General features: G+C 42.0%; 1 protein-coding gene across 1 annotated transcript in view; it reads right to left on the bottom strand.

The window, feature by feature from the left end:
- chrm4a (cholinergic receptor, muscarinic 4a) overlaps positions 1-13,919 on the bottom strand; it is a 64,100-nt gene that overhangs the window by 13,225 nt on the left and 36,956 nt on the right. Inside the window, exons 2-5 of the mRNA XM_085398092.1 lie at positions 9,697-10,295; positions 7,637-7,791; positions 7,049-7,244; positions 6,857-6,946 (exon numbers count right to left, since the gene is read on the bottom strand). Of these exons, the coding sequence (XP_085254218.1) occupies positions 6,857-6,946; positions 7,049-7,244; positions 7,637-7,791; positions 9,697-10,295 (1,040 nt within the window). The remainder of the gene's footprint in view (positions 1-6,856; positions 6,947-7,048; positions 7,245-7,636; positions 7,792-9,696; positions 10,296-13,919) is intronic.

Here is a 13,919-nt window from a genome sequence, read left to right as displayed (position 1 = left end):
TGCAAAACTTTGAATGTGTCCCCGAGTGCAGGAGGAGGTGTGAGGGTGTGGGGGTGCTTTGGTGGTGACACTGTTGGGGAGTTATTTAAAACTGAAGACACACTGAACCAGCATGGCTTTCACAGCATCCTGCAGTGACATGCATCCCATCTGGTTTGCGTTTAGTTGGACCATCATTTATTTTTTCAAACAGCACAATGACCCCAAACACACCTCCAGGCTGTGTGAGGGCTATTTGACCAAGAAGGAGAGTGATGGAGTGCTGCACCAGATAGCCTGGCCTCCACAGTCACCTGACCTAAACCCAATGGAGATGGTTTGGGATGAGATGGACCGCAGAGTGATGGCAAAAGGGCCAACAAATGCTCAGCATCTCTGGGAACTCCTTCAAGACTGTTGGAAAAACATTTCAGCAAGAATGCCAAGAGTTAAGAAAGCAGTAATGAAAGCAGAGGGTGGATATTTTGAAGATTCTGAAATTTAAAAAACAAAACAAAACACGTTTTATTTCACAATGTTTGTTCACTACATAATTCTATATGTGTCCATTCATAATTTTGATGCCTTCAATGAGAATCTACAATGTAAACATTCATTAAAATGAAAATAAATGAGAAGGTGTGTACAAAACCTTTGACTGGTCTTGTACACAAAAAATAATAATCAATAATCAAGTGTTATTGATGAACACATTTCCTAGTGTGTTTCAGATTGTCCATAAAAACACTTGATGTCCAAGAACAGAACAGATGTCAACATGTCCTATTTAAATAAATATAAATATAAAGTATCAAGAGTAATGTGTTCATAGTGTCATTTTCACTTAGCCTCCATCTCACCCTTCTGCTAGCATACTCTTGCCCATTTCCTTATGGTTGACTCCATGTACTTAACCTACATCACTACTTCTGCTCCACTGTTATACCTCCCGCTCCTTCACACACATGTATTCTGTCTTTCATTCCTCAATATACCTGCTGTGAATCCGTTCCAGTTCTTTCTAGCCAACCGCCTACACTGCATGACAACTGCCTAAATGCAATGCAGGCAACTGGCTTGAATGTGGCCCCAGAAAGTACCGGGTAATTATGGCGTTACATGGTGAAATATTGTTTGTTTTTCTGAAAATTCACCATGAAATAACCCAGTAAAATGACTTACGCTGTACTTAAATTTACTTACAGTCGAATTATTTAATTGTTTCCTGTAAAAAAAGAAAAAACATGAAATTGCACATAGTTACAGAGTACATGTGCCTTAGTCACAGCTCTTACAGTGAAACATTTCACTGTTTTGCAGGTGCTGCAGGTGACTCCATAATATGACCGGCACCCCAGAAAGCACAGGGTACTTACAGTGGAATTGTTTCACTGTTTGCTGCAAAAACCTGACTTGTTGCTCACAATTACAGACATACTTGCGCCTTGTTGCCCTTACATTGCATGTAATTAAAGGGTACTTGCACCCTGGAAAATACAGGGTGTTTACAGTGTCATTGTTTCCTTGTTTCCTTCCTCATGGGACAATCTATGTATTTTTAAAAATTATTGAGTGACCTCCTAAGTTTACATTGATTAAAATTACCATGAAGAATTGGCGGCGCCTGGTGCGATGCATTAAAAACTTTGCATCGTCTCCAGTATGGTCCGAGTGGCAGCTTCCACACTGGTCCTTGGCCCTGGGCCATTTACACAACAGTAACAATGCACTGTGAAAATTCTCTTAGTAAGTGAAGCAAACGCAGGGAGACAGGTAAAACATCAGGAGAGAACAGGGATTTCTTCACCACTTTGTTACTCAACTAATTCTCATTACTATAAAGGCAGAGACCCCTGCCGAGGGCAGAGGTTCTCCAAAACCACTGATTTCCAAGTCAGAGTGTAAGTCCCGCTGCTGGAGCCAAGTCTCCTCAGAGGGATGAGGCAGGCATTTCTGTACTCAACAATGCCACCTTTATTATGTAAAGTCTCTGTTGCACTTCTCATCTGCCCCTCTGATTTAGTTCTCCAGCACTTGTTAACCATGGAAAAAGTATGTCAAAGGATTTTGCTGAGTAAGGGTCCCTGAGCTGCATGTTGCTGACATCAGGATCCTGAAGGAACAAAAGGGACTCTCGACTGTATCGAAGAATAGTCGAGAGTCCAGATGTCCAACACTGACAGATAAACATCAGGGTGAGGAAAATTAAAAACTAAAATGAGCCATAGTGACTCAACATCGACAGTCGTGAAACAAATGATTAACAAACATACACACTGCTGCTGCTGTATGTCTCCATTGTCCAGTGCCACGTAGTAACCCTCGGCTTGGCTCTAAACATTTAGAGTGAGCACTGAAGAGTCAGAGGACACAGCCAAAGTTTGGTACCATGAGCACAGCTTTTTGCAACCAACCTGCACCAACTGTGCACTTGTTTTGACATCTTCTTCTGGTTTTCCAAATAAATGAAGACTTATCCTGGCAACTATCAAGAATTAATTACTTATAATATTAAAATGTATTAAAGACATTGCACCACTCATGTTCTCATTCTGTGTAAACTGCCCTTTAATGCAGCAGTCACAATGACTATGTTACTAAAATATTATCAGGATATCTTCCAACGGTTCTGACACATCGTTCAACTGCACAGACTTTTTCCACCATTAAAGGAGGACAATTATCTGTCATAGTATAATACAATGACATAATATCATACAGTGGGTAAAGTAAGTATTGAAGTATTGAACACATAACCAATTAGTAAATACATTTCTAAAGGTGTTATTGGCATCAATTTCTCACCAGATGTTGGTAACAACCGATCCAATCTATACATGCAAAGAAATCAAACCATGTCCCAAAGTTAATTTATGTGTAATACTGAGAAATGACACACGGGGAAATGTATTGAGCACATGAAGAAAAGAAGGCACAAAAAGGATGAAAAGTCATTAAACCAGGTGGAATCTGTCAATAATTAGAAAGTAATCCTGCCACTTATTGCAAATTAAGATTAGCTGTCAGTGATGGCCTATAAAAATGTGTCTCATTACAAAGGTGTCAGAAAAGAAAAATTTCACGATGCTCACAAATTTCAGAAGCTCTTTCAAGACATTTGCAAGTTTATTAATAACATTTTAACCCCAAAGGGACCCGACATGACTCCGTGGGTGTTTTTGCCTTTTTTTATTTCGGCACAATCAGTTTTTACTGTAGCACAACGGTGCTCTCCTCTCTCTGGCCTGGCTGCTACTGAAATAGAGAAGGCTGTGACAAACCAGCCCCCTGATACCACACCCTGAACCTGCTGCTCCCTCCTCCACCAACCACACCCCACCACAAACATATTTATGGCATTGGTTACAGAAGAATTTCTAAAGTACCATTTCTAAGGTACTACTGAAGGTACCAGTGAGTACTACTGGGGCCATAATCCTGAAGTGTGAAGAACATTTCATCAAAAACTGGACACAGAGTTTTGGACAGAGGAGTAAAAAGAATTATCAGAAAACTTGTCCAAGAGCCAAGTACCACTTGTGGAGAGCTATGGAAAGACCTGGAATCAGCAGGTACAATTGTTTCAGAGAAAACAATAAGCAGCCATGGCCTTTATGCATGCCAAACACGCAACACTTCATTGCTGGAAAAATCTCTGGCTTCATCCAAGCCTCCATCTTCATCTCCAGTCCGCACCTGGGTCCATATGTCTCGATATACGGTCTGCCTACACAGACTGTGACAGACAGGACTTATACTAACTCATAATAAAATGGATAATCAAACACACGGTGAATGAAAAGGGGTGAGAGAGGGAGAAATGCTCAGTGCATCATGGGAAGTCTATTGCAGCATAACTGAGGGTCACCAGATCCAGCCCTAACTATATGCTTTATCAAAATGTTTTAAGCCTAATCTTAAAAGTAGAGAGGTTGTCTGTCTCCAGACTTCAAGCTGGTAGCTGCTTCCACAGAAGAACAGCCTGTTGGAGCAGCAGGAATGGAGTCTAACAGACACACTGATGGTTTGGAGGAAGTAATTACTGAAGTTATCTCAAAAAGATCAATTGGAGAAAACGTCTCTAGATGAATATCAATGGTACTGAAAGTATTGGACATAATGGTCATGTCATGGTCCCCGTGTCTCTCCAGCTGGCTCACGTTGGGCTACGGTGTTGTTTTTGTGTTTCTCCGTCCCTCTCGCTCTCTCCCTCTCTTTCCCTCATTGTCCTCAGTCTGCCTGGACGGAGCTAATTACTGGGCTCCTGCTTTTGGCCTACGCACCTGCGTTGATGGTCCGCACCTGCCACTGATTAGTTCCTGTTTTCCCAGGCCAGCTATTTAAGGTTGTGTCTCAGAGCAGCTCATCGCTGGAACGTTGAACGCCCGGTGTTCATAAAGCCCCAGCTAGTCTACAAGTTGTCTTTGTAATTGCTTGCTTCTGTGTAGGTTCCCTGGACCTGTTCCCTGGACCTGTTCCTGTTTCCTGCCCTGGATCCCCGTGTGGCTGTATGACTAGAGTGTGAGAGCAGAAAGGCGTGAGTGGCAGAAGAGGAGTGAGTGCAGACTGAGGAGAGTGTCACGGAGGACAGAGTGGACGAGCTATCACTGAAGATTCGTGTGTTTGGATTTCCTTCCCCCCCTGGAGCCCTGGACCCCCGCCTGTCACTTGTAAAATTATTATTCAAGAGACAGGCAAATTTATTATAATGTTGCAAGATTATAAATTTGTGAAGTAATTCATGAAGTCATTACTTCCTGTCATCAAGGTTAAAGTTCTTCTTCCATACGAGACTCACTCATCCATGTCTTTATAGGCCTTGCTTTGTGTTTTGGTGTGCAGTCATGTTGGAACAGGATGGGGCCACAAAATTGGTTAACAATTCCTTTCACTAGAACTAAGAGGCCGAGTCCAAGTACTTAGAAACGGTGCTTGCTGTCAGACAAGTTCTCCGGTCAACTGCCAAACCCAGACTCGTCCACTGGACAGAGAAGCATGATTCATCACTCCAGAGAACACGTCTCCACTGCTCTAGAGTCCAGTGGTGGCGTACTTTACACAGCTGCACTCAATGCTTTGCAGTGTGCCTGGTGACGTAAGGCTTAGATGCAACTGCTTGGTCATGAAAACCCATCCACGAAGCTCTGCACACCAGGGGTCGACAACTTTCTGTTGATGAGTGCCATGTAAAATTTCCTCAGAAGTCAATGTGCCATATCAACCACTGCATTAACAATAAATGTGATAATGCTCAACAGTTTCACACTATAATGAACAACTTAACAGCAAAGGAACGGTACAACAGAAAATGCAAATGCTATTTAAGGTCTCATCACAACAATGTTAAGAAAAAATAAACTGGGGCAATGTGACCTGTTTGTTAATACAGAGACACATGTTAATGTGATCCTGGTCTCCCACTCAGAGACACAGGTCTCCCACTCAGAGACACAGGTCTCCCAGTGTCCAGCATTCAGAGGCTGCCTGAGGACTCATGTGAGAGAAAACCTGCTCACACAGACATGTAGAGCCAAATACTGTCAATAAGGCCTCTGCAATGTTCTGAAGACAGTTAAACCTGTCAGGTAGTGACGTCCAGCAGGTGAACATGCAGCTCCATGAACACGCACAGCTGTGGATTCCAGCTGTGTTGGTAGTTCATTCGGATGTATCCGTGTATCTCCGTGGTGCTGATGCTGCGCTGAGCCGACAGCTCCTGAAGCTTTTGAAGAGTCGGGATGCGGAAATTTCAACATCGCTTGAAAAAACTGTGAGCTAGCAACGTCGCTCTCACTGGTAGGCTAAGTGATTTTTAGCCAGTTACAAGTTGAATCTGGGAGTTGGGGTTGTTGGCTAAGAGACCGTCATTATGCGAGCTAATTTGCGATGTGCACTGGTGGCTTGGCCTTAGATACTTGCTTTTTAATGCACCCTCTCAAATTAATTCACTGCGTGTTGTGCCATCAGTTAACCCTTCACGTGCCAGTTGTGTCATGAGTGCCCAGGGTTGCCGACCCCTACTCTACGCACTGTTCTTGAGATAATCTGAATCTGACTCTGCAGAAAACTGCCAACCTCTATGCACTATGCACCTGAGCATCCGCTCTCTGATTTTACATGGCCTACAACTTCTTCCCAACTTGCTGTTCTTCTCAATGCCTTCAACTTTGTTATAATGGGGGTGGCTGTAGCTCAGGTAGTAGAGCAAGTCACCTACTAACTGGAAGGTGTCAGGATTTGTGTGCGGATGCGAAGAAGTGACCCAAACGCAGGACTCGTGGATAGTGATGAACAGAAGATGGTTTATTATAAAGAGTGGATGAACAGAAGATGAACGAACACTGACTGGCTGGATAACTGAGAGCACACACGGGAACGATGACATCAATGACACGAGGTGAACAGAAGGAAACTGAAGACTTAAATACTCTGAGTGATGACGATTGGAGACCGGTGAGTACACAGCTGAAAAAAGCGCTTGTGCGAATGGGTGTGAATGGGTGAATGAGGCGCTTTGAGTGCTCAGAGTAGAAAAGCGCTTTATAAGAACCAGTCCCTTTACCATAATACCACTAAAAGTCAACTGTGGAATATTTAGTAGTGAGGAAATTTCATGACCAAGCACAGGTGGCATCCCATAATGGTACCATGCTGGAATTCACCGAGCTCCTGAGGGCAACACTTTCTTTCACGAACGTTTATAAAAGCAGTTTGAGAGTAGGCTCTGATTGGAACAGCTGAATTCAATGATTTGGATAAGTCAGTGAATACTGTTGGCAATGTTAGCTATGTGCAAAGCTGTTCAGTCTTTTCACTTAATTTCTCTATGGAAATACGTATTTAAATAAAAGCAGTTGTATACATTTTAGACACAGACCTCAGATGTTATTTGGTTGTTGGAATTGTCCTTTGGTTCTCTGGGGGGAATAAAAGCTGTGGAGGAATCATTGGAGCTCTCTTTTTCTTCCTAGATAGATCAGACAGATAAACATAGTAGCCATGAAGTTTTCAACTGCTCACATGTTGTAGCCATAAGCACTCACTTCAAAGAATTATTAGTAGATGGTACCTGTGTGAGTCTTGGCTGTGCCAGAGGCTGAGGCTCAGCAGCTTTTGATTCATCCACTTTTCCATTCTTCACAGCATCCAGTGCAGTGGTGGTGGAGTCCAAACTGAGTTTTGGAGTTGAGTGGGGACTGGCATGAGGACTGGTCTCATTGTTGTTGTTCTGCTTCAACAGGTGACTATTCATTAGGCAGGGAGTTCTAGGAAAATGACACGTACAGTAACTGTTGTATTAAACAGAAATTTAAGAATGAATTGGTTCAAAATCTATATAAATGTGATAAACGTGTCTGGCTGGATACATAGATAAGTTTGACATAAATGTCTACCACTTTGTCTACATTATAAAATCCAGAATGCTTCATTATAGATTTATTTATTGTTAATACCCTCGGTTTATTTTCCATGTTCTAGATACCATCAAATTTTAGTTAAGAGCAGCTATATATATAAAAAATCCAACGATACTAGCAACCTGCAAAATTTACTTTAAAAAAACTTTCTCCATCTTGTGGCTTGCATTTTTGTTGCTCGTCTTAAAGTAATTTGCAAGATATGCGAATGAAATAATTGGATTCCTTTGATGTCTTACTTCATTCCCTTCTTTTCTTTCTTCTCCGGTTTGTGTTTGGAGACCCTGCTCCTTGAGGCCAGGGAGATATGGATGTATAACACTGTCATGATGATGACAGGGAGATAAAATGCTGCTATTGCTGTTCCAAATGTCACAGCAGGATTAGAAAGGAACTGCAGGAAGGAAAGAAAGGAAAAATGTTACATAAAGCAAGTATGGTCAATATTTTTACTACATTTACAGATACAATATACATCATGTACCAGAACTTTGATTATTGTTGTATTTGTAAACTCACAGAATTAGTTTTAGCATTTCTCCATTAAAGTTAATCACAGGTAAACATTTAAGAGCTGAGGGAAAAACCACGTTAGTGTAACAATAAGAATCCTAGCTGAGGTTGACTGGGGTAGACTGAAAACAGATAACACTGTTTATAAACTCCAGACCAACATCATTATACGTTATGGAAGCTACCTCTGCCAGCTGGGGGTATTTTTACTCCCTCTTGACTACTTCCAGGTATCTGAGCTTTTATTACTGATTCCCGATTACTGAAAGGGAACTTCATGAGCAGGCCTTTTGTGGTTTGCATTATTAATGACAAATAGATGAAAATCTGTGAGGCCTCACATTTTAAACTAACAATTACTAAGGATTTTATTCAGAATAATGAAAGACCATTCAATAATAACCTTTACAAAACCTTGCAGTCATTCATTACACATGAAGTTACTGATGGTTACAGCTTCCAAAGACAAGTAGGAATCTGACTTTAAGGAACTGAATTTATCTTTCCAGGATCTTACTGGTTTCTCTAATTGCTGTAGTCAAAGGAGCTTGCAAAGAAAAGCGTCTGGACTTCTTTAAGTTGCTTGAAGACGTTTCACCTCTCATCCGAGAAGCTTCTTCAGTTCTAAGGTCAAATGGTGGAGAGTCCCAGATATAAACCTAGTGGGAGTTTCCCCCCACAGAGGGACAAAAGGACCCCTGATGATCCTCTAATCGCCTGAGCCAAGGTGTGAAACTGGGTGTCGGTCACAATCAGCCAGGGTTTCGGGTGAGCTCATTGTGAAACCTGGCCCCACCTTATCATGTGATTTCCTGAGGTCAGATGGCCCAGGATGTGAGTGGGCGTTAAGGCGTCTGGGAAGGATCTCAAAACTGGATTATAGATGGCAGAGACACCAACTCTCTGCTTTTCTTTGCAAGCTCCTTTGACTACAATGACCTGGATGACTGAGAACCTTCACAGACATTCTGAACAAATGCAAATTCCAAGATACATTCAAACAACATGTATACAACACTGGTCAAAAGGTTTAGAACCCCCCAGTGTTTCCAGTTATTTATTGCATTTCGAGTCACTCGAGTCCAGTGAATAGCTTGAAATGGTATAAAGATAACTGAAGTGCAAGAGGTTTTAAAAAAAAGGTAAGGTTACACAGAATTAGACAAAAAGGCCTTTTTAGGGAACTCAAAATGTATTTAAAGCTGTTCTGCAGCAATGGAGGTTGATCGAGTCTTGAAAGCTGGTGCTACTAATTCCAACTTTTCTGGATTGGGCAGCAGGATTTTTGTATTGTTTAGACATTTTTTTAAACAATACGATCAGGCTTTCAAACCAAAGAACTCATTACCAGCTGTTATACTATACAGATCTGTATTTTAGTGGGTTGTTAGCCACTTTCAGTTTGTTCAGTGAGATAATGTTATTGTTCTAGTTTATCAGTTTGCATCTTAACCTTTTTATTACCAAAAACTAGAAAAGCTATCAAGACTGCCGAAATCACTGACATCTCTGGCAGTCACAGCTGAATCAAGAGTAGGCTAACAGCACACAGTGGACAGCAGGACACTTCTACTAATAATAACAAAATTAAGTTAATTATAATGATTCAATGGAGCCTTTCTGTTCGAGTAAACTTAAACTTACTCGAACAGAAAGAGTGAAAAACAAAGTCGATTTCTCAGTAACTTTGTAGACTCTGTGTTTGTTTACATTGCACTTCCTCATTCCCTGCTGTATCTGATCAATAGGATTTTATACACAACACTGTACATAGATTTTGTTGTACCTGAATATAACACTCTCCAGGTGGCACCGTTCTCTGTCCAACGATGAACTGCCAGAACAAGATGGCAGGAGCCCATAAGATGAATGACAGGATCCAAGCCGCTGCAATCATTAATCCTGCCATCTTAGTTGTCCTTCTTGTGGGATACGTAAGGGGTTTGGTCACACAGAAATATCGATCGAAGCTGATAATTAACAGATTCATCACAGAGGCGTTTGACACAACATAATCTAAAGCTAGCCACAAGTCACAGACCACCGGCCCAAGTGGCCAGTAGCCAACAATAATGTAGACTGTATACAAATTCATACTGAAAACACCGATGATCAAGTCAGCGCATGCTAATGAAAACAGGAAATAGTTATTGACAGTTTGTAGGTGACGGTTCACTTTGATGGAGAGCATGACTAAAATATTTCCTGTAACAGTCACAAAGCTCAACGATCCTGTAACCATAGCAATAAAAAACATCTCCAAAGCTTTGTATGGACTTCCTGTTCCCACTCCACTCTCAACAGCAGAACAAGATGTTGAATCATTGGTGGATATGTTGCAGGATGTGTTGGAGAACAGGTCAGTCGTTTGGTTGAGCAATGAGCCTAAAAGAAGAGAAAAACAAGAGGATCGATTGAGAGAAATACGCACTGTGCTGCTGTAAGGTAACAACAACAAAAGTTGATTTTTTTAAATGTGGGAGACGGATTTAAACACCCACAGCAGCAGCTGGGTTTGTGACAGATCAAAATAGAGAAAGAAGGCTTTGCTTTCTAAACAGGGACAGTAAGAACATTTAGATGCAAAGTGGAAAAAGTAACAAGGTGATGACATCAGGGTAGACAGCTACATATAAAAACATTTACAGCTGTTTGAATTTAAAGAACTTAGTTGTAAACTTATTAGCTTCTCAATCTCATTATCCAGTATGTTCTGTCACACACACACACACACACACACACACACACACACACACACACACACACACACACACACACACACACACACACACACACACACATCTGTATCTTGTGTATTTTTTTAATGTTGACGACCCTTTGTGTTTTTGTTCTTATTGCATCGCTTTTATTTTTGCAGCCTTTGTTTTTTCTTTCCCCTGCTGGTCACCGTTGTCATTGCTGTGTTTCACATGTTTTGAGTAATTACTTGGACCGTTTCTCCCATTCTTCTTTACAAGCTCCATCAGGTTGGATGGGGAGTGTTGGTGAACAACCCTTTTCTAATCTCTCCAGAGATAATACATTGAGTTCACATCTGCGCTCTGGCTGGGCCACTGAAAGTCCTTTGTTATCTTGGCTGTGTGATTAGGGTCATTGTCCTGTTGGAACATGAACCTTCTCCCCAGTTCATGGTCCAGAATGCTCTTGAGTAGGTTATTATCAAGGATGTCTCTGTTCATCTTTCCCTCAACCCTGGCTAGTCATTCGCCACGTCATTGTAAGGATGGGCACCACTGTCAATAAGCACCTATGACTGCACACCAGCCCACCCAACCAGCTTCATTGTCAAATATGCCTAACATCTCATCTCGCTCATGTCTGCACTTCCTCTGTGTCCTAAGCAAGAATAACCTGGACCAGAGGCTGCTGTCCTTCTATCGCTCCTCAGTGGAGAGCATGCTCTCCTACTGCCAGGGTGCTTGGTACGCATGGGTGACTACTGAGACAGGAAAGCTCCACAGAGGGTAATTAACACTGCCCAAAAAATCATTGTCTGCCCTCGGGTCAATCAGACTCACAAACAGCTTCTTTCCCTGGGCCATTCGGATTGTTAACAAACACTAACCTGCCACACCCCCCCCGCCTCCCCAATCTGACCCATGATCTGAGTAACCGCCGTTACTCAGGCCACACACACTGACTCTATTCGGACCAAGTCTTTTTTTCTTTGCACTACTTTCACACACTTTGCAACCTGTTCTCTAATGTGTGTCCGTTCATCATGTGCCTTTCTTTTATTTTCGTATACATTCCTCTTGTTTTGTATATATTTCTCCTGGCTGTTATTTATTCCTGTCTACTATTTATATTTTATTCCAGCACAGTTGGTGTGGAGCAACCTCAATGTCATTGAACATGTACAATGACAATAAAGGGCTATTCTATTCTATTCTATTCTATTCTATTCTATTCTATTCTATTTTGCTAAGTGGCATTTTATACCTGAAATTAGTTAAAGGTTTTCAGAATAACTTTTTTGTCTACTCTTTAGACATTAAACATTGTGTCCCACAGAAAGAAAGCAACACTGAAAGTTCTGCCCAGCTTTGTCCAGGAAGATAAAACACACAGTTATTCATGAAGGGTTTGATCCATCCAGCCACAATTCTTTAAAAGAAAAATCATTTATATGGGTTTGGGTAGCAGGGACAGCAGCAGTCTTAGGAGCTTATCTGGGTGAACATCGAGATGTTCCCAAGCCCCCCCAGAGATATCATCTCTTCCCTAGTCTGCCCCTGGACCTCCTTCCATTTGGACACCTAGGAGGTGCATTATCCAGAGGTATCCGAGTCAGATCATGGAACCACCTCAACCGCCTCCTTTCAATGTGGAGGAACAGCAGTTCTACTCCAAGTCCTTCTCGAATGACCGAACTCCTCAACCTATCTCTAAGAAAGTGCCCAGCCACTCATATCATGCCTGCGACCCGATTCTACCCAGAGCTCATGAAGTAAGGGTAGGAATGTAGACTGACCAGTAAATCGACAGCTTCACTTTTATGCTCAGCTCTCTCTTCTGCAAGTTCCCACCTCATGAAGCCAACAGAACCACATCATCTGTAAAAAGCAAAGATGAAATCCTGGGAGACCCTCCACCACTTGGCTACCACAACAGATTGGCACAGCATATGCATCAGTGCAAGTGCCACCCCAATCCACCTGTCAATCTGTGTCTCCCTTGTGAACAAGACTCTTGAACACCTCCACTTAGGGCAGTACTTATACCTGACCCGGAGTGGGCACGCCACCCTTTACCGGCTGAGAGCCACCATTTTGCTACGCCCAGCAATTCTGTCCTTAAAAATTATGAACTAAATTGGTGACAAAGGGCGGCCATAGTGGGTTCAAAACCACCGGAAACGATGGGTGTTGACTTAATGCCGACAATACCAACCAAGTTTCTGCTACCGTTGTGCAGGAACTGAATGGCCCGTATCAAAATACTTGACAACCTATACTCCCGAAGCACCACCCACAGGAATCCCCCAGGGACCCGGTTCTTCTCCACAAAACTACAAAAAACTGTTTGAGCAACCCCCACCCACCCTGAGCCAATCCCTCAACATGTTTGTACTCACTGCTGATATTGACGTCATATTAAATAATGTTTTGCTTTTTAAAGTAGTTTGAGAACAATTTGAGAGCCACTGCACCAATCCTGATTCTGAATGCACTGATGAGGTGGTCAGCTGTATCAGATGCTGCAGTCAGGTCTAAAAAGAGTACTAACAACAACACTACTACACTGCACTTATTAAAATGTCATTCATACCTCTCAGTAGAGCAGTTTCTGTACAGTGCTTCCCCCCTACAGTCAGAATGAAATTATAAAGTAAGTTGTTGCCTTTCGTGTTAATAGGCTTTTTTTGTATATAGCACTTTTCTACTCAAGCATCTCACTTTTACACAAGTACCCAGTTTTCCTTCTGTGCCTAAGTGCTTTCTATCTAACATTCACACTGCGATTGGATGCAACTTAGGTTTCAGTATCTTGCTCAAGGATAATTTGGCATGACCAAGACACGCTGACTACACTGGATTAAGCATTTATGCAAAATTACGAACACTATAATAGTTTTATTTGATTTTGGCGAGAAATCAAGTCAAGCTGATCTAGAAAGTCTTACAAATCAGATAATCTCAGTACGACTTCAAATTTCCCAGTGTGAATCCTATTGGCAAATCTCATATAGGGTATGCGATTTAAGCTGTTTCAGCCTGCATACAGATGCTGCTCCCTCAGTAGGCTGTTTTTGCCAACCAACCTCCTTTCATGCTAATCATGCTGTTTCTGACTTAATTTTTTTCTGCTATCATGGATGCAGACTGTGTTCTGTGAGGGAGTCTGCTATCCTATCCCCGCATTAAGCTTTCCATGTATGCCTGCAGAAAGGGAGGGGGAAGGTCTCTGAGGCAAGCTGACAAAGGGAACACACAGCTCAGACGCTACAGTCAAATAATGTGTGTGGACAGAGCAGATTGTTGTTTG

The sequence above is a fragment of the Rhamphochromis longiceps genome, linkage group LG23 (assembly GCF_057381845.1).
Source record: "Rhamphochromis longiceps isolate RC_006_pf linkage group LG23, R_longiceps_female_GT1.1, whole genome shotgun sequence".
NCBI classification, from domain to species: Eukaryota; Metazoa; Chordata; class Actinopteri; order Cichliformes; family Cichlidae; genus Rhamphochromis; species Rhamphochromis longiceps.
Note: the sequence above shows the minus strand (reverse complement) of the source record. Positions and strands in the feature narration are given on the sequence as shown.